General features: G+C 39.0%; 2 protein-coding genes across 12 annotated transcripts in view; one reads left to right on the top strand and one right to left on the bottom strand.

The window, feature by feature from the left end:
- HPS3 (HPS3 biogenesis of lysosomal organelles complex 2 subunit 1) overlaps positions 1-17,286 on the top strand; it is a 43,172-nt gene extending 25,886 nt beyond the window's left edge. Inside the window, exons 8-17 of one of the 4 annotated variants that reach the window (XR_010840610.1) lie at positions 999-1,107; positions 2,203-2,384; positions 3,244-3,424; positions 4,426-4,659; positions 5,642-5,827; positions 6,371-6,559; positions 7,632-7,739; positions 12,113-12,319; positions 12,917-13,011; positions 16,467-17,261. Coding sequence is in view for 2 of the 4 variants with exons in the window: in XM_059064194.2 (XP_058920177.1) it covers positions 999-1,107; positions 2,203-2,384; positions 3,244-3,424; positions 4,426-4,659; positions 5,642-5,827; positions 6,371-6,559; positions 7,632-7,739; positions 12,113-12,319; positions 12,921-13,011; positions 16,467-16,594 (1,615 nt within the window). In the remaining 2 variants the exon portion in view is untranslated. Of the gene's footprint in view, positions 1-998; positions 1,108-2,202; positions 2,385-3,243; positions 3,425-4,425; positions 4,660-5,641; positions 5,828-6,370; positions 6,560-7,631; positions 7,740-12,112; positions 12,320-12,916; positions 13,012-16,466 lie in introns of all 4 variants that reach the window. The other 3 variants (XM_059064194.2, XR_010840611.1, XM_067033603.1) reach the window with 3 other exon arrangements.
- The window catches only part of LOC131757030 (ceruloplasmin), a 124,444-nt gene that overhangs the window by 46,182 nt on the left and 51,544 nt on the right, over positions 1-26,718 (bottom strand). For 4 of the 8 annotated variants that reach the window (XR_010840607.1, XR_010840604.1, XR_010840605.1 and 1 more), the window contains exons 15-20: positions 26,434-26,540; positions 24,766-24,982; positions 24,199-24,338; positions 22,694-22,856; positions 10,997-11,101; positions 2,189-2,314 (exon numbers count right to left, since the gene is read on the bottom strand). Coding sequence is in view for 3 of the 8 variants with exons in the window: in XM_067033598.1 (XP_066889699.1) it covers positions 10,998-11,101; positions 22,694-22,856; positions 24,199-24,338; positions 24,766-24,982; positions 26,434-26,540 (731 nt within the window). In the remaining 5 variants the exon portion in view is untranslated. Of the gene's footprint in view, positions 1-2,188; positions 2,315-5,595; positions 5,864-10,996; positions 11,102-17,386; positions 17,523-18,168; positions 18,318-22,693; positions 22,857-24,198; positions 24,339-24,765; positions 24,983-26,433; positions 26,541-26,718 lie in introns of those variants that run through there. The other 4 variants (XR_010840608.1, XM_067033597.1, XM_067033598.1 and 1 more) reach the window with 4 other exon arrangements.

The raw sequence follows: 26,718 nt of genomic DNA, 5'->3' as shown, positions 1-26,718 counted from the left end.
TAGGAAAGAAATCTGTTTGCAGGGGAGGAACACAGATTGTATTTCAAGTCAAACATTGTTTTCCATTTTTAACATAAGTTTAACCTTCTTTGAATTATTTGTGCCTGTGCTTTGTTCCACCAGCAGGAATAACCAGGTTCCCCTGGGTAACTGGTCACTTAGAGTGTGCACAAAGAGGTCTGAGACCGACTGATCCTAAAAGCTTTCTGGCAAGAGGAAAAATAGCTTGTAATCTCACACATTTGACATCTTAAAAGTATTATATATTTTTTAATGATTTTTTAAAAAAAATTCTAATTTATTTGAAAATTCATTTGCTCTAGGGTCTGCTTTTTTTTTTTTCTTTTTTTTTTTTTTTTTTTTTGCGGTATGCGGGCCTCTCACTGCTGTGGCCTCTCCCGTTGCGGAGCACAGGCTCAGCGGCCATGGCTCACGGGCCCAGCCGCTCCGCGGCACGTGGGATCCTCCCGGACCGGGGCACGAACCCGCGTCCCCTGCACTGGCAGGCGGACTCCCAACCACTGCGCCACCAGGGAAGCCCTAGGGTCTGCGTTTTTAAAAGATTGCATACTACAGAAAATGCATCGTATAGTGAAAGCAAGAGATAAGATGGTCCTTCCAGCAGATGTTCAGTTCTGTCTTTTACCTTTTCCCAGCAGCCCTGGCCTCATGAAGGCCATATCCAAGTCTTTCTTCCTTTTGAGGTGTCTTGCCTGTTCTGTGAACTTATTGCCTATTTAACAGTACTTGTGGAATGAATTGGAAGTGCTTGGTTTATCAATCCATGAGAGTGCAGGACTTTAAATGACGTTAGGCCTACGTAGCATTGGGCACTAATGTTCTCTAAAAATCGACTGTGTAGTTAATCAACAAAGAAAATACTAAATGAAAATGATATCATAGTTACAATATTTTAGGTATCTAATATTTACCATTTAAAATTCCCGTTAATAATTAATAATATGTCTTATAATTCTTGTCCTTTGTTTTGCTTTCAGTTCTAGAAAAGGTACCAGTGTTAATCTCAAAACACCTCCTGTAGCTGAGGCTGGGTGGAATTTGTATATTGTGAATACGATCTCACCAGTGCAACTGTACAAAGAAATGGTATTCCTTTCAGACTTCTAATTCTTATTTGTAGAAAGTTTTAGAGTCTAACTGATGACTAGAAATTGATTCTAATTATCATACATTCAGAATGCCACAGCCAACCAGCTTCCAGGCTCTGTCTGACAGTGCAGTGTATATCTTCACCTTCTTGTTTTCACAGCTCCTGATATTTGAGGAGCTAGGAGAAATTCCCTTCACCAAAATAATATTCCCTTGTTCATACCGATTCTCCTATGAGAATTGATTAGCCAGTCTAAACATAAGTAGCCTTTGACCTTTACTTTGAACCCTAGCAAAGAGAACCATGAAATGGAGCCGAAAGCAATCTTAGATCATATGTCCCTATCTCACGCTTCTTTGAAATATCAGCAGATAGTCCCAGGGCGCTGCAGCACTTGTAGCATTGTCCCCTAGGCATCCTTATTCCTCTTCTAAGAGTGACAACTGCCTACTCATCTCTGACCACTTTTATGAACTCTTTATTTTGTTCATAAAATAATAATAATAATAAAGTTAAGGTTTTCAGATATGTTCATTAGCCTTATCAAATTGTGATCAAATTATTGCCAAGTTAACAGTATTATTAGTATTACAGTATTAATTGTACCTTCTCTAATGATTAGCACTGTTTAACAAGAGAATATTTACAATCGTGTGTGTTAAACTGGCTCATAGATCATGGGGGAAAAGAAAACCACTTTAGCTAGGCCTTATCAGAATGATAAATAACCACGTTTTATTTTTTAGGATTTACTGTGTTCAGATGTTGACTTAGTAACCAACTGGATAGATATTCTTTTTTTTTTTTTTTTTTTTTGCGGTACGCGGGCCTCTCACTGTTGTGACCTCTCCCCCTTTGCGGAGCACAGGCTCCGGACGCGCAGGCTCAGCGGCCGTGGTTCACGGGCCCAGCCGCTCCGCGGCACGTGGGATCTTCCCGGACCGGGGCACGAACCCGCGTCCCCCGCGTCGGCAGGCGGACTCGCAACCACTGCGCCACCAGGGAAGCCCCGTGGATAGATATTCTCAAGAACTGGGAAATGTGGGGGTGGCGTCTTCAGCAACACGAGCTGCTTACCTTTTTTGTGTTAGGTGGACTACAGTAACACCTACAAGACTGCAAAGACGCACAGCTGCATCCACCTTCTCAGCGAGGCTCACCTGTTAGTGAGAGCTGCCCTGATGGACGCCAGTCAGCTGGAGCCTGGGGAAAAAGCAGAGCTTTTAGAAGCGTTTAAAGAAAGCTGTGGGCACCTTGGAGACTGCTACAGCAGGTTGGTGATGCTACTTGGAAACTTGTCAGAGAAGCCACCCTGAGCTTCAGGTGTGCTTGCTACCCCTTCCACCTCTGGCAGTTACCTGACAAATGCGAGGACGCACGAGGGGAGGCGGTTTAGTCGTTCATTTACGCCACAGCGTTCCTTTAGCACGTCCTGTGGGTCAGGTACTGGGCTAAGCTTAGAGAGATGAGCACGACCTGTTGCCTGCCTTCAAGGCCTTACAGTTTATTAGATGAGCAGTTCGTGAGTCTCCCATCAGTTAATTTAGGGATTTGAAGTTTCTTTTCAGACCTTTGGGCGCGGGAGGGGCGCGACCAGTGAACATCCCTGAGACAACCGTATCACTGTTAGCTTCCAGGGAGAGATACTAGTTGCACCCTCTGTGATTTTAATCTTAGTAGTCAGTGCTTTTACGATGTCAGAAAGGGACACTAGGCTCCATAGTGATTTCTCTTTTTGAGAATGATCTTTAGAATTTTTTTCATATATAATTGTTTCCAAGGCTTACTTGACCCATGGGAGTCATTATAAATTACTAAAAGACTTTTCCTACTTATAAACACCATTATTTTAGAGCCACATTGTGAATATTAAAATTCACTTAATGAATTGTTCTTGTTTTTCTTATGAGCAAGCAAAAAGAAGCTACATTAATTAGAATGACTTTGCAGAACAAAACTCAGGAGTTTGTTCCAACTCCTAATGGCCGTAGAAAAGTATTTTGAGATTTTATATCTTCTGGAAATCGTGATTTGTTTTATTATTAAATGTGTTAGACATCCAAACTTAAAAACATGACAGATCTGAAGTTTTTCTTTGTTTGTTTGTTTGTTTTTTACTACCTTCCCTTTAGGCTTGACACCCAGTATTCCCACCTCTCCTTGCCATACTATAAGATGTCTGGTTTGTCTATGGCTGAAGTTTTGGCCCGAGTGGACTGGTCAGTAGAGGATGGATCGCAGAAATACGAGAGGGGATTAATCTTTTACATTAATCATTCACTTTATGAAAACCTGGATGAAGAATTAAGTGAAGTGAATACAGTTTTCTATTTAGTCACATCTAATATTTTTAATTTTTCATTTTAGCAATTTATTTTATGTAATTCTGTTGAGAAATCAAGTTCCAAGTATTTTTCATTGGTATTATAGTCTTTTTTTATTTTCTAAAAAAGGTAACTAGTGTGCCCTTTTCTTCATTAATAATACTCATAGAATTACAGCTTGGAAAAGAACTTATAATCATCTTCTCATACGTTCTCATTACATAGACAGGGGGGTGTGGTCCACTGTAGTTGAGTGACCCCTGCCCGACGTAACAGTGGAATGTCTTTAGAAGAATGACATAGAACCTGGGCTTTGCCTGCCTTCTTCTCATCCGCAGCCCTTTTCACGACCCTAGTTGCCCCACTCTCCAGGTATCCAGAGTTTCCCTTATGAAATCCTGGCCCAGCAACCTTCAGACATTATTAAGGATCATTTTTAGCCCCTCATGTATTTTTAAAGAGTTGAATGCCAATATGCAAAGTTGGGTATTGTGATACCAAGTGTCTTAAGGTTTTAAGAGAGATGAAATTTTCTCTTATAAATATTAAGTATATTTTGTACATTAAAAATAAGTAAATTTTGTATTAAGTAGTAATTTTCTATAATGGACGTTTGAGTATAACTTAATCCAATATTTGTTTTCTTCTTCTGAACTCTTGTTAAAATTAGAAATGCTGGCCACAACTTGGTATACACTTTCCCTGCTTTTTCTTCATTATAACTCAGCAAAGAGATCACTTTAGGTCATCTCAGCTCTCCCATGCTATCACCATCAACTCTCTTTTTATTTTTTTTATTTTTTTTATTTTTTCCCCTAACCGCCTCCCTTCAACTCTCTTTTTAAATCGAAGCATAGTACTGTAATTTTATCTTAACTGGAATGTTTGTATCTTGGCCTTTTATCCTTTTTTTTTTTTTTTTTTTTTTTGCTGATTTTGTTGCTTTCTATCGGCTGACTGACTTTTATTTCTCGTTTACGCTCACCAAAGGAATTGGCAGCAAAAGTGGTTCAGATGTTTTATGTCGCTGAGCCGAAGCAACTGCCCCATATTCTCTGTAGTCCTTCTATGAAGAATATTGATCCTTTAACTACCATAAGCTATTTAAGGAAGCTGGATACTTCTGGATTTTCATCAGTCTTAGTGACACTGACCAAGGCAGCAATGGCTTTGAAAATGAGAGATCTTGACATGCACAGAAATGAAATGAAAAGCCATTCAGAGGTATGGTGCCCTGCCTGGTATTAACAGCAAGCTAAAATAGGACTCAGTGGTCCTGAGGTGTTTAGTTTTCTTCTGGCTTCTGTGTAGCTCATTTTTTTCTTAGTTGTAAAGGCAAATAGACTGAATATTAAAAAGGAAGTGGCCCAAAGTAGGAGTGCTTGGGCTTTGGATTTGGCAAATGAAAAAGAAAAATGAAAGATAAATGGCAGCAATGGGTATCCAAAGACTTTTCAACTTAGTGTCAGGTATGTTCAGAACACAGTGCTTGGCACTGAAGAGTATACAGGCTCTGCGCTGAGCTGACAGTCTGACCTGGCATGAGGGGTGGTGTGGTTTGTCCCTGAAAACAGAACAGTGATGTATATTCAAGTACAGCAAGACTCCTTGAGTCTTAAGAGTCCAGTAGTTGCAGAAATAGCCTGCATTTGGGAAGACCACAAATGACTGTGTGGGAGATTAGGCATTTGAATGGTGTATCAAAGAAAAGGTAGCTTCCCGCTGGAAGAGAGGCCATTTAGGGACATAAGCCAAAAAAGTTAATCACCAGAGAAAGAAATTAAGAAGTGACATTAATTGAGCACTTATTATGCCTCAGGTCTAACCAAAATGAGCAGGAGTGCTTTATTGCTGTACAAATGGCACATTTTATTATGAGGAGGAGAGCAAGTCAACACTGAGATGTCCTCTACTTTGAAGAGTAGAATTCTAGAAAGATGAATTTTCTTTTCATAATTTTGAAAAATCTTATATAGACCTAAATGTAAAGCTGTCTACAAAATAGGACATCTTGATGCTTAATTAAGTAATAATAACTTCTACAAAGACAGTTCCCAATGACGTCCTTAGAACCTGTCTTTGTAAAGAGAAAATTAAGATTAAAATAAATTATTCATGGCTTATCATTGATTCTTGAATTCACTAGCATGTATTTCCAAGATGAATGCAATGTTTATTCTGTTCCTAAATTTATGTTTATCTGAAGATGAAGTTGGTATGTGGCTTCATTCTGGAACCTCGGCTATTGATTCAGCAGAGGAAAGGACAGATTGTTCCAACTGAATTTGCAGTTCACTTGAAGGAGACTCAGCCTGGATTGCTTGTGGCTTCAGTCCTTGGCTTACAGAAGAACAACAAAATTGGAACTGAAGAAGCAGATTCCTTCTTTAAGGTCTGTCACTTTGAAAATGTAATTGTTCTGGACGGCCTGATGAAGTTGGTGGGGGGATGGGGAGCAGAATACGAGAAGTGAGTTTTCAGTTGTTTATTGAAAAATGAGACTTACACCTAACCACTTATAAAAGTACAGATTAAAAATATGTATCTAGGGCTTCCCTGGTGGCGCAGTGGTTGAGAATCCGCCTGCCGATGCAGGGGACACGGGTTCGTGCCCCGGTCCGGGAAGATCCCACATGCCGCGGAGCGGCTGGGCCCGTGAGCCGTGGCCGCTGCGCCTGCGCGTCCGGAGCCTGTGCTCCGCAACGGGAGAGGCCACAACAGTGAGACGCCCGCGTACCGCAAAAAAATTAAAAAAAAAAAAATATGTATCTAGAAAAATTCTGTTCATGCAACCCGGAGTCTGTTAAAATGTCTCAGTTCGCTTTTGCCACGGCACTAATGCTAGTGGTAAATTATGGAATACATGGCCCACGGCTGTAACTTGATCGGTACTATATTCATCTGAGCTATGGGGGCTTGTTTCACTGTTCTCAAGGTGCTGTGTGGTAAAGATGAAGATACGATTCCTCAGCTCTTAGTAGACTTTTGGGAAGCTCAGCTGGTAGCATGTCTCCCAGATGTGGTACTTCAGGAACTCTTTTTCAAGCTCACATCACAGTACATCTGGAGATTATCTAAGAGGCAGCCACCTGACACCACACCACTGAGAACATCAGAGGATCTGGTAAGATGATGGAAACAGTACAGTGCATTAAACTTCATGTACATTACACATTATGATAATGACCCTTCTTATTTTTGTTTTCCTTTGTGTTTTTTTTGTTTTGGGTTTTGTGTGTGTGTGTTTTATGTTTTTGTTAAATTTTTATTTCTTCTTGTTTTAATTTCTGTTGACCCTTCTTACTTTTAACGGCATAAAATCAGTCGTAATTCATATTACCGGATATCTTTTTAAAGCAAGAGTTAAAAATACATTTAAAACTTGTCTGTGGGTGAAGCTGCCCACATTTTAAACACTTTTGTATGCTAAAGAGCGCCTTGTACTGCTCCTGTATTACTTACCTACAGGGGTACTTCAGTAGCCAAAGTGGGGGAGAAAGGGCTTTTCCCCAAATCCATCCGTGCTCCCTTAGGCGACAGTCATGAAGTGGAGCATGGGAGAAGAGACATCTGCAGACCTCCCTGCTGGGAGAGGAACTGCAGAAGGCTTGTGGGAGAGAGACTTCCTTACCAGACTTCCATTTCCTGTCAGCTGCACAGACAAGAGCTCTTCCGCAGTCCGCAGCAGCCCTAACAATCTACTCTTATCCTTCCTGTTCCCCCCCGACCCCCGGCGGCCCCTCTGTCCCTCACAGTGACAGAGCGGCTAATGTGGGTTTGCTTGAATAAGGGAGTCTTTCTGGGAATTGTCTTGAGAACTTATGGAAGAGATTTTTGCCTCCCAAGGAAAGTCGTAGAAATAAAAATTATTTTCAGTATTACCGTTAACTTTTTCTGAGTGTAGTTAGCTTCAAGGAAGTATTGCCCTTGTTGTGAGAAAGCGCCTCTTTGCAGTTTTTTTGGAAGTTAAAATATTAGGAAATATTTAGTAAGGATTTATTCCGTGAGAAGCAGCAAAACTAAAGCTTTTTCCAGGGGGACACACATTCTAAGACTTTCTTCCCATTACCAGGAAAATGAATACCTAATTTTTGGACACGGCAGAATGTTAGAGTTTGCTTGCTGTTTGTGGGATGGATGTAGACAGTCTTGTTCTGCTGTATTTTTGTTTATGATACATTTCTTTTACGTTTTAGATAAACACCTGTAGTCATTATGGCTTAATCAGTCCATGGGTTAATGTCTTAATATCGTCTGAATCCTTGGCCGATAAAAATTATATGGAAGACCTTTCAAAATTACAGGTAAATAAAAATGCCTCCTTTGCCTATGAATATGCATATTACCATAGAGCACAGGACTTAAATTTGGTAAGCCCCTGGGTGTCCCGTTAAGTTAGAGTGTGTAATTCTGGGCACAGAATCTATAGTTAGGCATACACTCAAGAGCTCTTCCTGCCTCTGCCTGAAACTGCTGACGGGAAGTCTGGTTTCGTTACCAGTCGGTGAGTGAGCTTACGAGTCCTGTGACCCTTGCCTCATTCTCAGGAGGTGCTTGAAGACACGTTGTGAAATGAAAGTATGTTTCGCGGTGTTTTCACTGACGAGATTCACTTGTGTTTTCGTGTTCACTCACACAGTTTAGGCCTCTAGCCCAAACCAAGCACTACTACCTGTCTTAAAGGAAATAGGTCAAAGTAGCCGGCTTATCTGGCTCCTGAAAGGATTTTTTTTTTTTAACGTACGAAATATGATCAAGAGCATGTAGGCCATCCTGCAAGAATTCTGAATGTGAGCGTTTCTCACTGAGAATGAGAAACGAAGCCCACCTTTGACTTGGTGGATTGGGCTGGGCTCAATGTGGATGTGACTTTGTTTAATGCAGTCAGTGGCCCAAGGACTGAGTATTAATCCTCACATCTGTTGTGTTTGGTCTGCCCAGTGTAGCCTGCTAACATATGAAACTTGAGGTTTCAAATTCAGAATTTTGAGTTTCAAGTTTCTCTTTGAGAAACTCAGCAGAACTTTCCTTCAGCAGTAACCCTGGGCCCTCACTGCCCGAGAGCCGAAGGCTGGGGCCACCTACTGGCCGCCCTCCTTGGGCAGTGCTCGTGCAGTCCTGTCTGCCACAGTTCCACCCCCGTGTCTCCCTGGTTCCGATGCCGAGCGTCTGGCATCCGTTTTCCTTCCACTCAGCCGCCTTCATGCGTTTTCATCATCTGGTTTGGCCTTGTTAAGCTTTTGAGTTTGCAACCCCTGATTTACTCTGGGAACTTAGTGGAAGCGTGGTTATTGCTTGTAGAAACCAAAATGTCAAATTGGGGATGGGGTGTCAGGATGCAAAGCTCAAGAGACCATCTTGCTTAGTCTTAGCCTCTAGACAGCCTGTGATGTCACCAGGAATGGAGTTACTTACATTTTTTTAAAAATTGCCAAAAAAGGTTCTGGTTGGTTCTTATCTCTAGTACCCTTATGGTACAGAGGCTGCCGAGCGCTTAGTCTCAGATTTGTTCATTCCACAAATACTCCTCAATCATGTCCTGTAAATGTGATTGAGGTACAGCATTGGACGAGGCAGGCAAGACCTTGCCCTCCTATAATGTATGTACTAATTACGTATTTAAAATGCTAATTGTAATAAGTGCTATAAAATATCCCCTGATAAATCTTCAAAGCATATTTATCATCTCTGCTTGAAAAAGTATAATTCAGTGATCTTTAGAATCCATTTTAAGGTATTTAAAAAGGGTATCTTGGGACTCCCCCGGTGTCACAGTGGTTAAGAATCCGCCTGCCAATGCAGGGGACACGGGTTCGATCTCTGGTCCGGGAACATCCCACATGCCGCGGAGCAACTAAGCCCGTGCGCCACAACTACTGAAGCCCACGTGCCTAGATCCCGTGCTCCGCAGCAAGAGAAGCCACCGCAATGAGAAGCCCGCGCACCGCAACAAAGAGCAGCCCCCGCTCGCGGCAACTAGAGAAGCCCGCGCACAGCAACGAAGACCCAAGGCAGCCAAAAATAAATAATAATAAAATAAATAAATTTATAAAAAAATAAAAATAAATAAATAAAAAGGGTATCTTCTTTCTGGGAATCCTTGCCATTAAAGGATAGAAAGTTTAGTCAGTCTAGACTTTTCTAAATCCTTCTCCTAATTATAACTCTTTCTAAATTATCTGGGGTCAATTAGTCTTAGTCATTAAGAAAAAACTAGGGGTTTCCCTGGTGGCGCAGTGGTTGAGAGTCCACCTGCCGATGCAGGGGACATAGGTTCGTGCCCCGGTCCGGGAAGATACCGCGTGCCGCGGAGCGGCTGGGCCCGTGAGCCACAACTGCTGAGCCTGCGCGTCCGGAGCCTGTGCTCCGCGACGGGAGAGGCCACAACAGTGAGAGGCCCGCATACCGCAAAAATAAAAAATAAAAAAAAATGAAGCATTCAGGCTTTCCGGGTGGCGCAGTGGTTGAGAGTCCGCCTGCCTTTGCAGGGGACACGGGTTCGTGCCCTGGTCCGGGAAGATCCCACGTGCCGCGGAGCAGCTGGGCCCGTGAGCCATGGCCGCTGAGCCTGCACGTCCGGAGACTGTGCCCCGCAACGGGAGAGGCCACAACAGTGAGAGGCCCGAGTACAGCAAAAAAAAAAAAGAAAAAAAGAAAAAACTAACCATCAAGAAACAAAAAGATCTCACCTGCTCTTACGTAGAGGAACGAGGGGTCGGTTCAGAATCACTTGGAGAGCTTTTTCAAAACAGTATGACTCCCCTCTACCCGCCAGCCCACCACCACCACACAGATTTGAGATAAATCTATGTCTCTTGTTCTTAATCACTGTAATAGTATATTTGTGTAAGAATTAAAAACAATCTATAAATCATCTATGTGTCAAAAAGCCACTATTCAGAACGACACATTAACTAGTAAATGCCCTGCCTTTTACCAGAATTGTCCTGGTCCTCTCCCCCCCTCCTCCTTGCCATCCACCCCTCTTAGAGCCATGGGTGTGACTGTGTAGAGAATTCTGTGGGTTCCAGCCCTGCAGAGTCAGCTGAGCATGAGGGATCTAGATCAGAAAAGGGAATAAATAGTGCCTGTGTTGGGGGTGGAGAGTCCATTTCCAATATTGAAAAAAAAAAAACCACACTGCTAAGAAGCTGACAACACTAAGAGTATTTTAGAGTAGTAGCAACCTGTGGACCATTTTTTATCCAGTGATATATGTGTTGTCTGGTGTTTCTCATTTTGAGGGTTTTTGTTTGTTTGTTTTGGTCGCCCTGTGTGGCCTTGGGATCTGAGTCTCCTGGCCACAGATCGAACCCGCGCCCTCAGCAGTGAAAGTGCGGAGTCCTAACCACCGGACCGCCAAGGAATTCCCTGCTGTTTCTTATTTTTAAACTTCTTGATGATATGAATATAACTACTTAAAAGTTCATGGGTAACCCATTTTGTACCAAGCTTTGACTCATTTCACTTTAACCACCTTATTTCATATTTGCTATCTTATTGTCAGGAAATTTTTCAGATGAAGGTGAATATTAAACTTGCAGGAAGGAAAGGGACCAACCTTATTCTCCTAGCCATTCCTTGGTAGATATTTGGAATAAAATCACGATGCTGACTGTAAATGGACAGTTCATGTTCCATGTCCTCCTGTGAGTCTGAGAAGATGCTATAGTAAAAAGGATACAAGAAGAAGAAAATCAGGATATGAGCATTTCATTTTTATCCAGAAGAAAGGGAAAGCAGAGACTACTTTGGTGGCAGAATCAAAAGTAGTGTTTATAGTTTAAATGTTTAAAAGTAAAATATTGTCAAGTTCTGACTACTGAAATAATAGCTGCTCTGTGTCATTCAGGTTGTAGCAAATAGTATTGATACAAATTATTAAGTTCTTAACGATTGCTGTCGTTTTCTTAAATGTTAAATTTTATTTTTGGTTCTTTGTGTAGTGCATGCTTATTATAGAAACCTTGGAAAATACAGGGAAGTGTGAAAAAAAAAAAAAAAAAAGTTGGCTTTGTCCTCCCATTCCAGTGAACTGGCCTCTGTTTCAAATTTCGATGCTCTTCCAAAGGCATTTCTAGATGTGCATGTACCTATGGAGATTTTATAAAACTGATCATGCTCTGAATATAATTTTGTATTGAGATTTTTTACTAATTTTATCATGAGCATTTTGTCCTTTGGCCTTTGAAAACAATTTTGATAGCTATAAAATATTCCATCATTTGAATATATCATAATTTATTTACTCATCCCTTCTTATTTGTTTAGATTTCTTCTAGTTTTTCAGTATTATAAATATTCTTGAGGTGAACATCGTTGGACATAAATCTTGACCACCATGTTGATTATATCCTAAGGATAGAATCTTAAAGCATTTGCATTAGTTTAAACTTACAGTCTATTCAGAGCAAACACAATCATGTTATTTAAAAAAAAATCATAGCTTTGTATTAAACAGATTTTTTTTTCTTTAAACTAGAGGTGGTTTCAAGATTATTTAATACTTTGGTCTAGTTAGACTTACTAAGTAAATATATGCTTGTGCTCTAAAATTACATTCTTTTTTTTTTTTTTTGGCAAGTGCGATTTATTCTTTTTAAAAACTGTATTCTGTATGTTGTGCTTTAGTTTTTTGGGTGCCTCATTCCATAACATTTCACTTTTCTGTTCATAGTCTCTCATATGTGGTCCTTCATTTGACATAGCTTCCATTGTTCCATTCTTGGAGCCACTCTCAGAAGACACTCTTGCTGGCCTCAGTGTCCATGTTCTGTGTCGCACGCGTTTGGAAGAGTATGAACGGTGCATAGACAGGCTGTTAGAGAGATGCCCGGAGGCAGTCATCCCATATGCTAATCATGAACTGAAAGAGGAGAATCGGGTATGCTTTTCAGATTACAGTTCTAGGCTTTATCAGTGATAATCAAATGTTAATCTTGTCGCCTAATCTGCAAAATGGGGACAGATTATGCCAGTCCAACCTCACAGGGCTGTGTGGGTTAAAAGAGCATATGTGTTGCATGTTTTGAGTACCATTAGAGGGTGTTAACATTTATGGTGCTTGTATGTTATCTTCACTAAAGGTCTCTTGTTTGGCGATGAAGTAGGCTATTACCTGAAGATTTGGAAAACATAATAAATGATGGGAAAATTCTTTGTGGACTATCTGGTCTTTAGAAATTAGAAGAGTTTTTGACTTTAGAACTTTCTTGCTACCTAAGTGATGAAAACAAGACACGTCTCTGTTTCTTCTTGAAAATAGCGGTGTACATATGTACAGGGTATATATTATTAGATTTTCAAGTTACAGATCTGACTTTTATGTTCTAGCTTAAGCGGAAGACTGTTCTAACAAAGTCTGTTCCTTAACCAAAATGATGTATTTTTGCCCTGGGCTTCCCTGCACGATCTTTTTCTTCTTGTTGGAAATCTGAATGTAAAATGCATCAAACTTAAAAAGTATTCATTTTTCCCTAAGATAGACTTTGTGGTGGAAAAAACTGCTGCCTGAACTTTGTCAGAGAATAAAATGTGGTGGAGAGAAATATCAACTTTACTTATCATCACTAAAAGGTAAAATAATTTTTTTTCTTGATTATAAATTGAATTGATGGTACTCATTTCCATAACTGGCTGAAGCCTTGCTGTCTCTCGTTTTTCATGTGATTCTCAAGTGTGGGGAAGAGGGTCTTCCCAGAATCAACTGGACAGCTTATTTTTAACATTCATGGGCCACCACATTTAATATTCATTTATCTCTTTTAGCTCTAGAGCTGATGCTTTTTTTTTTGGCGGTACTAGGGCCTCTCGTTGTGGCCTCTCTCGTTGCGGAGCACAGGCTCCGGACGCGCAGGCTCAGCGGCCACGGCTCACGGGCCCAGCTGCTCCGCGGCACGTGGGATCTTCCCGGACCGGGGCACGAACCCGCGTCCCCTGCATCGGCAGGCGGACTCTCAACCGCTGCGTCACCAGGGAAGCCCGAGCTGATGCTTTTAAGTTAATCTTTACAAACACTTAACAAATTATCACAATCAGAGAGACTCACAGCCTCAGTACTTTAAAAATTGGAATAGCCATTAAAGTCCATTTTATATTAATGGTCTGGGTGCTTAACGTACTTCATGTAGGAAATTAAAATTATTATCATTATTAATCATAATTGTAAGCAAGTACTGAGGAATGATAAATTTCTCAAAGATTTAGAAGTGTAGTGTGTCTAAATTATGCAGTATTTTACAGTGTAGGTAGTTACTGTGTGAATTTTTATAATTCATAGTCATTTATAAATCTTGATAGCTAGATGGTTATCAGTTTCGCTACTCTTGTGTGTTAACGTCACCCGTTAATGGTTGGCCTGATGACAAAGGTATGGTTTGACTGATACCAGTGTGCATAAAATATTAGAAGTTGACTGTGTTGGAACCGTATTTTCCAGCGGAGGGAATTGACTTTCAAAGTGTTAGGCAAAGCCAAGTGGCCATTGAATGGTGTTTTTCTGGAAATCCCCACTAAGTAAAGTTGTATGTTTGTGATTGGGAAGACGAGGAGGTGCCTTTATACTATTTGTCCTACCCACCTCTCTGTGAGGTTTGTTGGTTGTCAGAAGGTGGAAGTGTCAGGTGTTTGATCGCTCAGCCCCACATCTGCATCAGACTTATCACATAAATTTGAACTGATTATCCTTGTTGGTCGATCACTTCCCGGTACAGATAGCCCACATCTTCACAGCCCGGTAACATCGTTGTCTTAGTCAAACGACTCTTTCTTCATCCTTTTCTGATCCACACCCACAAACTCATAACTACCCCATAATCTTTCCTCCAAATTTCCATTTTTCTGTGTCCCTAATATGTGTGTATTATTCACACAGATGTGCCTGTATGTATGTGTGTGGCTTATGGGACTAAATGCTGTGTGTGCTTTACCTTTACTGTAATACCTCCAGAGCTGGTATAGCGTTTTATTCATTTCTCATGTTGCACTTTCCTTGCCAGCAATGTGCTTCTCCATACGGAGTATTCTGTAACTGTTTATTGATTGGAAGGGAAGACACCGGAATAAGCTCAGGTCCGTTTTCACGGGGAGTCTCTCTGTTGGCAGCTGTGGTATATACCAAGAAGGGACCAGGATTGGAATGAGGAGATTTGGAACTGAATTCCAAGTCTGCTACATACTGAGTATCCTGAAGCAAGCCAATTTTTTTAATTGCCTGGGACTAATAGGAGGTTCAGGGCTGACTCTAGAGTAAAATGTTAGGCAAAAGTTGGAAGATGGTGAGGTTGGAGATGGAGGTCAGGGACTTACGTAATATGCTTAGGAGCTTGGATTTCTTACTCTCTAATGCAGCGTTCCTCAGCCTTGTCACTGCTGACATCTTGGACCAGATAATTTGTGTGCAGGTGTCCCCTGTGCATTTTAGGATGTTACCAGCATCCCTGGCCTCTACTCACTAAATACACTAAACACCAGTAGCACCTGCCCAGTTAAAACAGAAATGTCTCCAGCCATCACCAAATGTCCCCTGGGGGACAAAACTGGACTAGCTGAGAACTGCTGCACTAATGCAGAGCCACTGAAACTGGGGAACCAGTGGTTGACTTCTTTGTTTCAAGGCAGTACTTATGACTGTTTTTGTGACAGTGAGCTGTGCTTATTAATAAAAATTCTAGTACTATAGTAAATTACAAAGTTTAAAAAGTCATTTTAAACTTCACCAGCCAGAAATAACTATTTTCAACGTTTGACACGTATTTTCTAGACACACTGGAGGATTTTAAATACTCTGTGGATTTAAGATACTGACCTTGTTCTTGGAGTTGTAACCTGTATTATTAGCCTTCCACTAGTTGGAGGAAGAGGAGAATCAAGCAGTGGCAAGATTTTTGTTGGCTCTATACCTGCTTTACACTGGCCCCCACCTCAGTTTTTTGTATCTAGGATACTACTTACAGGTTTCCACATTTAGGCAAAATAAGCTAGTTTGGTAGGAAGACAGTGGCAATTCATGGGTTTTACAAATTAGTTAGCAGTTGTTGTTTATTAAAGTTCTGTTTTGTGTCAGATATGCATCACTGTATTTTAAATTAATTCACAAAGGACTCTGGAAGGCCAGCAGATGGTAACCACTACATTAGAAATCGGGAAACCAGGACGCAGGAGGTTGACTTTCTTAAAAGTCACCCAGAGCATAAGTAGAAGAGTGAGATCCCTGCCCGAGGCTGTACGATTCCAGAGCTAGGGAGCTTTCTCATACGTCACACTATTCATTAACTTTTTAGCAACAAGAGCATGGCATTCCTTTGTGTCAGGGACGGTTTAGGTTGCTGGATATTGGACAGATGACTTTGGATGGACGCACACACACCTGAGCCGGAGATTTTATATTTCGGTTACTCTGCAAATAGAATAACTGGTGGGCATGCAAGAATCACACACGGAATGGACTGAAGGAGGTTTGGGAACATTGTTCTTAAATGTCACCCCCTTCTCTTCCCAGCAGAGGGCAGCATACACGCATCGAGAAACAACAGAATCATAAAATTACATAGTTACCTTTATAAAAATGTTTACTAAATTCCTTAATATTTAAAATATTCATTAGAACACATTTTTTTGCAGTTTGAGAAAAAATTAAATGGTCTTGAAAACAGATTTGTGCTTATTAATAACATAAAAATCTTATAATAGGAACTGATTTAGGAAAATGTTATCCAACTATTAATAATAGTATTTCCTGTCCTAGCAAAGTCTTTATAAATCAGCTGCAATATAGTCCTAACATGAAAAACACTGTTCAATTGATTGTATTTTCCTACAAATGATTCTAGAAAGAATAAATAACAAGTTGTTAGAACCATAAAGCAGTCTGTGGATTTAAAAGACTGGTTTGGGGGGGTTTTTTTTTTCCTCTTTCTCTCGTAGTTATAACATTTTGTCACCTGAATTAGCTTCTAAGTGGTTGAGTGGTAAGAGAATAGGATGAAAGACAGAATTTCAGTTCTAACTCAGATATTCTTTCCTACAAACAGAAACACTGTCAGTTGTTGCTGTGGAACTACAACTAAGGGATTTCTTAAACGTCCTCCCGGAAGATGGCACTGCAGCATTTTTCTTGCCATATCTTCTTTACTGCAGTCGAAAGAAATCATTGGCTTGAAGGTATCATTTGAAATATACCACAATGGCATATGAGACTGAATTTTTCAAAACTGAATGCCAGATAAAAAAATAAAGGATTTTTATATTGAATATGTACATATATTGCAAGTGCTTTCAGGATGCTTACCTCAGTGGTATTATTAGTTTCATAATTTATGACCTGAGTCCATTTAATTGTCCAGAATGTAAAAAAGCTACAAGATATAGGAGTTTCCTCAAAGAAGGCATATATTTTTAAAGGTAGAGACTGACTTCTATTCCAAGGAACATCAATTTACTGTTGTTGGAGACATGACAATCTTTTTCATCCCGGGAACACAAACAATTTGTAAGTACGCTCGAAGGAATGTCATTCCAAGTGGTCCACAATTTAACCTTCTTGATTCTTCCAGATTTTTCTACTGGGTCACTTTTAAAAACAGTTACTTTCTTTGAGAAAGATGTTAATGTTTTCCCACAGTAAAAGATTTCAAACTTTATTTTCTTCTTACTTTTAAAATTCATGCTATGTTTCTCTCTGAATCAAATGAAATAGAAGTTTACAAAGCTGACTTTATTCTTGTCTGGCTATTAACATGATTTGTTGAGTGCATGTTTTTCAGCCAAAGCCTTGTTTCTGTTTTTTGTGGATGTGTACTCTTGCTCTTTTAGCCAGAGTGTATGTGAAAATAAAGAAATATAAAGAACTGTGTCTTTTTTTTAGCCTCTTATTAAATAATTTTGAGTCCCAGTTCAGTTCATTGATAGTGTGCTTTGACTTTAGTTAAGGCTGGGCAAAAATGTTACTCACCTGATGTTTCCACAACGATATTTTGAAAACTTTTCTCCTGATGGCAACATTCGTCTTTACCAGGATTTAATTTATAGATTGTTTCTCAACTCTGCCTTTCTCCAGTTCCATATTAACTTCCTTTTGATCATCATTTCTAGGGTTCACAAAACTCAGATTGGCAACATTTTATTTTATTTTAAAAATCTGTTTTATTTTATTTAAACATTTTTAAATTTAAAATTAACAAAAAAATTTTACCAGCTTTATTTAGCTGTAATTGACATCTTCAAAGGGTACCCTATTGATTTTCTATTGCTGCTGTAACAAATTATCACAGGCTTAGTCGCTTAAAACAACACAAAATTCATTATCTTACAGTTCTGTAGATTAGAAGTTCAATATTGGCCTCACCGTTTTGAAATTTTATTATTAATATTTTATCTTGTTTAATTTTTTATTTTACTTCCTCTACACCTGTGCCCCTATTCCACTGGTCCATTAGGACTGATGTCAGCAGTACGTTAGAGGGATTGATGGAAAGCCAAAGTTTGGAAACACTTCATTGAATCTTATTTGTTTATTTTTTTATTTATTATTGAAATCATTGAATCTTAATAGTGATCCTTTGAGGACTGTCCAGGACAACATCTGCTCATAGATTTTTTTTTTTAAATACAGTTTTGTAAAGCCCTAATGGTGGTAATATGTGTATTAGAGTCAGTCATGTGTCGTAATACAGTCTATTGATCTTTTCATATGAAACAGTATAACACAGTTATCCTCATAAATGCACAAAAGTATATGTTTTCAGTCTTTGTTTTTAATGCTTATAGCCATTCCAAGTAAGCCTTCTATTCAACACTTTCACATACATTGTTATGAATCACTGTTTTTTCTTTTTTTTTTTTTCACTTATCACCAATTAATTTCTTTCATCCAGACTTGTTCTCTATAGAAAAAGAAATTTTAAGACCATTATTAAAACTAGTATATATTATATGGTTTAAAAAAATTGGCACATGGTGCTTTAAATATATTCTAGTTTTTTAAAAGTTATTTTCTTTATCCTTGATTCATTTATATTTTTCTGCTCTTTATATATTTAAAACACATCTCTCACTCTAGTACTGCTTCATTTAAAGACAAATTAACTTTCCTCCCTGCAAGATCTTTATTTATTATCAAGGGAAAATTAGTCATTTTATAGTGGAAAAACCTGGCAGACACCACCATAAGCCCAAACGCTCAAAATGAACACAACCAGTAAGGGAACACATCAACATCTTGTGTCTCTTGACATGTATGCTGAGAAAAACACAATATCCCTTCTGTGAGAGTCTTGCCAAAAAATGCATAATCCAAATCTGATCATAAGGAAACGTTAGACAAACCCAAATTGAAGTCACATTCTACAAAGTGACTGCCCTGTATTCTTTAAAAATGTCAAAGCTGGGAAAGACAAAGACCAAGGAACTGCTCCAGACTAAGGAGACAAGAAGACATGTCAGCTGAACTCAGTGCATGAGGTGGATTTTCTTTTTCTCTGAAGAACATGTTTAGAATAATTGGTGAAATATGAAAGGGGTCTGTAGTATTGAATTGTTTTTAATTTCCTGATTTTGATAGGTGTACTTTATGTATAAGAATATTCTTGTTTTTAGGAAATAGGAGTATATGTATTTACAATATCTGTAGCCTGTGTGTGTATATAAAGAGATACGGAGATAGGAGAAAGGACGAGAAAGTACATGATGCTGTGCAAAATGTTAGCATTTGGGGGATCTGGGTAAAGGGTATACAGGAATTTTTTTGGTACTGCTCTAGCAACTTTAAGTCTGACGTTGTGTCCAAAAAAGTTTTTTAAATTCCTTTTTATTGAGTTAATATGTGGTTAGATATTTACCAAGCAGGGTATCGGATTGGGTTTGTGCACCTACTAGAAGTACAGAATATACACTCCCTGCCTATAAGGAACTTAAAGCTAAGTAAGATTTTCCCCTCAGACAGCTCCAAGAGGTTATCTGACTGTCATGGAAGTGTCAGTCTAAAAAAAGTACCTTTTATATTTGTCAGAGGAGGTCTTTATTATGCTTCCTCTGGTAGAAATAAGGCATTACATTAAGCATGACAGGATATCCACAATTCTTTTCTAGTGATTTTTTTCTTTGTGGAAAAAATTGTCTCCCTGTGCAAAATATTGAAAGATTTCACTATAACTTGATTTCTCCCTTGTCTCTGTCATGATAGGCTGAAATTCTTCTAAGATTTAGAATTAAGGTAAACTTGGCCAAAGCTTTATAAAACTTTCATTTAAAGATAATTCAGACTGATAAATGTGGCTCCCCATTTTTCTGTGAATAGTTCAGACTGTCTTTTTTGTTCATTACCGCTTCTTTCAGTTCCATGCAATACCTTTTCTCCTTGTAAACTCAAATTTCTCTTTAATCTTTTTTTCCAACATGTGTTTTGCCTTCGCATTGCTATTTGTTCTACAGTTTTTAGTAGGGCTTTTAAAACAGTCTCCCCTTTCTTAACCAAGGAAACAGTCCTTTCCCTCATCTCCTCCCAGGCTTATCCTACAGGAGGAATTTTTTCATGGTCTTTGTGTGTAGGCTTAGCCTGTAGCAGCATCCTCTACATGTCAGGCATTTTCACACATGAATTTCCAGAATGCCTGCCTTGGTATTCCTTCACTTTTGATTGTCAGTCTGAGCAGGACCATCCTTTTGTGTGGTTTACATGTGTGCTAATGTTCTTTAAGCTCTACTTAAGGTTTTCCTTCTCATGTTAGACTCTTCACCTTGTTCAGCAGTTACTGCATTAGACCCAGTGGTTTATATGTTTTTCTGAGTCTTTGGTGTTCTGGTGCTCTCAGTACCACACTTTGTAATAAAGAGTCTTAGTGGAAATAGTTTTTCATGTTATGAGGTCTTTGTGTAAGACCCAGGAACAGAAATTAAAGCTTTTCATTTGCACTGACAAGTAATCTTTCAGTGATTTTTAGGTTTTGAAATATATTTAGTTCTGTATTTTCTTCCATTTATATGTTCCCTTTTATGCCAGTGTGAGGAGGAAACAAGAGTTGTTTTCTCTACATCATTTCCCCTCATTGGATTTGCCATTGCCAATTCCAACAATTCTGAACTGAGAAGACTCAGGAAACACCAAAGCCTGCGACCAAAAAGCAGGAATTTTACTTTTTGTTTTTAACCTCAGTTTTTAAAATTGAAGTATAGTTAATTTACAATGTTGTGTTAGTTTCAGGTGTACAGCAAAGTGGTTCAAATATATATCTATTCTTTTTCAGATTCTTTTCCATTATAGGTGATTACAGGATACTGAGTATAGTGCTATACAGTAGGTCCTTGTTGTTTACATATTTTATATATAGTAGTGTGTATATGTTAATCCCAAACTACTAATTTATCTCCTGCCCATCCCCCCCGCCCAGTATTTCCTTTGGTAACCATAAGTTTGTTTTCTATGTCTGTGAGTCTATTTCTGTTTTGTAAGTAAGTTCATTTGTATCATTTTTTTATATTCCACATATAAGTGATATCATACAATATTTGTCTTTCTCTGTCTGACTTACTTCATATGATAATCTGTAGGTCCATCCCTGTTGCTGCAAATGGCATTATTTGGGGTTTTTTATGGCTGAGTAATATTCCATTGTGTGTATGTGTGTGTGTGTGTGTATATATATATATATATATGTGTGTGTATATATATACACACACCCCATATCTTCTTTATCCATTCGTTTGTCGATGGACATTTAGGTTGCTTCTGTGTCTCGGCTATTGTATTGATAAATAGTGCTACTTTGAACATTGGGGTGCATGTATCTTTTCAAGTTAGAGTTTTCTCTGGATATATACCCAGGGGTAGGATTGTAGGATTATATGGTAACTGTATTTTTAGTTTTTTAAGGAACCTCCATAATGCACCAATTTACATTCCCATCAACAATGTAGGATGGTTCCTTTTTATCCACACCATCTCCAGCATTTTTTATTCGTAGACTTTTTAGCGATGGCCATTCTGACTGGTGTGAGGAGATACCTCATTATAGTTTTGATTTGCATGACTCTAATTATTAGTGATACTGAGCATCTTTTCATGTGTCCACTGGCCATCCGTGTGTCTTTGGAGAAATGACTATTTAGGTCTTTTGCCCATATTTTTACTGGGTTTTTTTTTTTGATATTAAGCTGTATGAGCTGTTTGTATATTTTGGAAATTAATCCCTTGTTGGTAGCAGGAATTTTACTCTTTATATAACACATTTCTTTAGTTTTTAGTGTTTATCCATAAAAGGGCTGCTTGTTTTCCTGTGTTTTTATTGTGTGTGTGTATATGCATGTGCCTGCATAGGAGGGAGTGTTCTTGCTGGGGTGGGCGGAGCGACAAGATTTTAGAATCTAAAAATAGATTCGGTTTTTTTTTTCCTGGATCTTTGCTATGGTCTAAATGTTTGTGTGCCCCCAAAATTCATATGTTGAAAGCCTAATGCCCAAGGTGATAGTGTTAGGTGGTGGTGCCTTTGGGAAGTGATTGGTTTATGAGGGTGGAGCCCTGGTGAATGGGATTAGTGCCCTTATAAAAGAGGCCCCTGGAGAACTAGCTTGTCCCTTCTGCCATGTGAAGGTATAATAAGTCTACAACCTGGAAAAGGACCCTAACCCAACCATGTTGGCACCCTGACCTCAGGTTAACAGCCTCCAGAACTAGGAAAATAAATTTCTGTTACTTATAAGCTACCCAGTATGGTATTTTGTTACAGCAGCCCGAATGGCCTAAGACAATCACTGACAAAACAATAATCAGTAATTCCTCCCCTCCCCCAGAAGCACAGAAAGACACTGTTCTGCCTGATTGACTATTTGAAATTATATTAGTTATATGGTTTTTTGGGGGGCGGGGAAGGGATGCTTTTTCCTGTACCAGGTACTTCCTGGAAAAAAAGTTAATGTTTTCTAGTAAGAAAGAAATTAAATTTTAAATGTCTTTTGTTAAGTCACAACTACTCTCTTACCTATGTCAGTTTTAGGAATATTAATTACACTGCATCAAACTGGTGTCAATTTGTATTAGTTTAGAGACTATTGGTGCTGTTATCAGTACCAGCTATCAGAAGATAAGCAGTATCCCACACCACTTAGCAGTAAAAAAAATTCCTATTTGGAGGTAGAGAAGGAAGAAATCAGGGCAGCAAATTCAAAAACGCTTCATTTGGGGGGAAGTATTGATATATAGGCAAAGTAGTACATCTTAATTATATTTGTGATGTATACCTTCTAGAATTACTAAGTAGATATTCACCTTCATTTGGTAGAACGGTGTAAGTAGTTTCCATTCCAGCATGGATGTGGTCAGTCACATGGCAGTGGAGTAACCAGATTCCAGGTGTTTTTGGAGACATTTCTACGGTTTGGTATGTCCCAGGGAAAATGTCAAAGACATCAGAACTATAAACGCCCCTGTGCTTAATTCAAAAAATATAATGTTTATTATATGTGAAAGTTTGTTCAAATAATCTTTCATTGGCCAGCTCAGGGATATTAGAAAATGGATAAATCTGTTAAAAAAAGAAAGAGAGAGACCCTGCACATTGCTATGTCTAATACAAACAATGAGGTAGTGGTCTTTGCTAAACCCTTTGCACTATGGGCTATTAAATGGGTGTGAAGGAAAGATGTGATGAGAGTGACTTCATCAGTCAGGAACATCTGACTCTGGTTTGCCTTTTTATCAGAGCACTTGAGTTACACAAAGGAATTTAGCTGTGGCCCCATTTCAGTCTTAATCTCACTCTTGCTGAACCTATCCTAGATGAGCTTGTCTGTGAAACTTTAAGGCTGGTAGGTAATGAAGGGAGCAGGAAAGGAGGCCAATGGAGAAACCCAAACCAGGGGTAGGCAGTTCAGGGAGAGTCTTGACTAGACAGAGTATTTGGGCAATATTTCGGCATTGAAAGTCTGCTAATAAGTCAACCAAAAAGCGAAAATAAAATGGTTCTGCAGTGTGCTTTGTGGTAGCTTCTGAATTTTCTATGTTAACGTGAAGGTAAGACAAAAGCATTTCCAAAAGGGTTATAGATTCCTTCTGAAATCGGCACTGGGTGAGAAGTCAAAGTAGGATTGAGATCTAGGGACCAATCAGTTGCTTAACACCAAACTACCGATCTTGTTCACTTCAGGCCATTTAAGATCCAGAACTTAGAAGAGGCAAAGGTTATAATAAAGTCTTGTCTCTACTCTCTAATCCATCATTACGTGAACATTCCTACCCTCTCTGCTGTCAATTCTATTCAAAGGCCTTGCCCAGGAAAATGTGAGCAGAATTGGCTCCCAGGAAAATGTGAGCAGAACTCCAAGAAAATCCAGTAAAAACGAAATCTAAGGGAGAGCCCAAGGTGTAAAAAGGTCCGTAATGGTGACTGAAATTGCTATGTGCCACATTCGAAAATAATTTAGTTGTCTTTTTTTTTTTAATTGGAGTATAACTGCTTTACAATGTTGTGTTTCTGCTGTACAACGAAGTGAATCAGCTCTATGTATACCTGTATCCCCTCCCTCTTGGACCTCCCTCCCATCCTCCACCTCCACCCCACCCATCTAGGTCATCACAGAGCACCGAGCTGAGCTCCCTGTGCTATATATATTTGACATAAATGCAATACCATGTGTAAAATAGATAGCTAGTGGGAATTTAGTTGTCTCTTGAAACCTTTAACTTTTTATAAGTCTCTCTGAGGAAATATTTTCTTCATTTGCTTTAAAACATTTTCAAATAGAGCAGGAATAATGACCATGGTTGGCCCTTACCTGGTATTGGAAGCTGTGGCCATGGAAATGTACCGAGTGCAAGTCTATTTCATTGCCCATTCCCATCAGATACCAGTTGACTTCATCTCCCACATGCATTGTGAGGCCTTGTAAGTTCCCAAACATTCTTCCATTAATAGCTGGGGGAGACACAGGAGTTTTTATTACCTTCCAGGATATTTTATTAAAGCAACAGCTATTTCACAGAAAATAGGTTTATTAGGTTAATATATGGGATCGTTTTGAGGGAATAGAACTTATTTCACTACAGATAGGGGAAATGGGTACTTTAAGGTCAATAATATCACACTGCTTTTATAGTCACTTAGCACCAAAAGCCTTATTCCTAATTTTGCATTTAAAAGGGAATGAGACTTTGGAACTGGGAGAGAAGTTAATGGATGATTTCGAATATAGTCCCCATTTTGCTTTGAACAGAATTCTACCTCACATGTGAAGTGTGGCAGAAGTGGTTTATTATAAAATAAAATAAATAAATAGTTTCCAAAGTAATTTTATTTGAAAGAAGAAAAGGGAAAAAATAGGTTTTAGAATAATGTATTATACCATGCATTTTATTGCTTTCTATGAATTCATCATTGGCTTTGTCTACTTTCTCAGGGTGTTCAGAGTATGTTTTGATGTTGTCATCTAAGTACCAAGATTCATTCTCATCAAAAACAAGAAACAGAAGGGAAAATTCCAGTTTCTTTATGGGATTGAATACTTGCAAGTAATGTTTCCGACAAACAATCAGTGGGCCAATTAATCCACTATAGAGATCCTGAAAACAAGCAAAAACTTAGTCATCCTTTTGATATAGGTCGAGATTTCAGAGAACTGGGGCCTTGTCCCCCATGACCTCAGGAACTTTGGAGGGACTGATTTAGGTAGTAGACTTTGCCCAGTGTGGTTCTGTCAAGTCAGTAACTTTCCACTTGGAGTAGTTGAATTGGAACAATGTCGAATTTGTGTGGGTGATGCTCAAGTAACAGAAATGTGTTGCAGAGGCCAAATATTGGCTCAGCTAATGAGCAGCAGTTGAAAAGAACCCCAAGTGAACAGTGCTGGTTTGCTTATGGAATCATAAGCCAGGCACTATGCCAGTCACTAAAAATCCAGAGATGAATCACACAAAGACCCTGCCTCCTACTAGGGAAAATAGATGAATAGAAGAAATGAACCACTTGCTGCGACGGAGGTACAAAAAGTGCCAGTGAACACAGGGAACACCGCAATGGACTTAAATCTACAAGAACTTTGGTTTGGCTGGGCATCAGTAATGGCAGATTAGATCCTGAATGGCCTTTGAGCGGTATTATGTTCTGGAATTTTAGATTTTGTCTTGTGGGTCATAAGTAGTCATTGAAAAATTGAACATGGAGTGGCAGTATATGCATTTTAGACCAGTGATCCTGGTGGTAGAGTGAAGGAAGGTTTGGATGGGGAAGAGACTGGAGACTAGGAGGCCACTGCAGTAGTTGAGGCAAATTACTAGCACCTGATCTGTGGAGATAGAAGAAATGGACTGAGCTCTGTATAGGTGGGTGAATTGCCTGGGTGAGCCAGGGGTAACAATTAGATACTCTATATCCAGGGTTCTAGCTTGAACAAATAACTAGGTTTGGTACTTGTGCTATTTATCACAATTGGGAATATAGGAGGAGGTGGAGGGAGATCTCGGTTTCCATTGTAGACTTGCTGAGTTTCTGTGCCTGTGGGACATGCTGGTAGAAGTGTTCAGTAGGCAGCTATATAGACAGGTCTGGAACTCAGGAGAGAGATTTGGACTAGAGGTTTAATTCTACAAAAGAGTCTTGGTACATGTTCTGATTTATAGTTGTTGAGTGCTTTTTTGTCTTTGAAATATTTAATCAAACAGCAGCTGTAGCTGTGCTGTGATTTACTGCTGAGATCAGCATTTTTATTATGTGATAATAGAGCTCTGAAATTATGTACCTCAGTTCTTTAGTATGTATTTTCATATCAAAAGGGATATAGAATACCATATTAATATTTAATCCTGTGGCACCCATAATCAGCAGTTACCGAGCTGATACATTTATAACAGTATCCTTAAACAAACCAAAAAAAACCCAAAGTGAATTTCAGAGCAGCTTACTTTCCTATAATTTTAACATAGAATTGGACCACAGGAAAACTCTAACCTCATCTTCCTTCAACTGTGTGTCTATTTTGGGAATTTGCACAAAACACAAATGATTTAAAGTTTACCTTAACCCGATCCACAGTTGAATAGTAAGCCCATGGAATACAAGGAGAATCATCTATTCCAGCTCCAGATCTTTCTGGGATTTTCCATATGTAAGTGCGAGTTTCACCTAAATTAATCAAGTGTTAATGTATCTGGTTATATTTGGTATGTATTTGATATATATATGTCAAATTGTTTTCAAGGCCATGATAACCAATGACCCAGAAACTGGAAATGTCAAAGCAATTAGTTTTAAAAAGCAGCAATACTCAAAGTTCTTTTCAAGAATTTAGTTTTACTAGAAG

Source organism: Kogia breviceps, chromosome 5 (genome assembly GCF_026419965.1).
Source record: "Kogia breviceps isolate mKogBre1 chromosome 5, mKogBre1 haplotype 1, whole genome shotgun sequence".
Taxonomy (NCBI): Eukaryota; Metazoa; Chordata; class Mammalia; order Artiodactyla; family Physeteridae; genus Kogia; species Kogia breviceps.
Note: the sequence above shows the minus strand (reverse complement) of the source record. Positions and strands in the feature narration are given on the sequence as shown.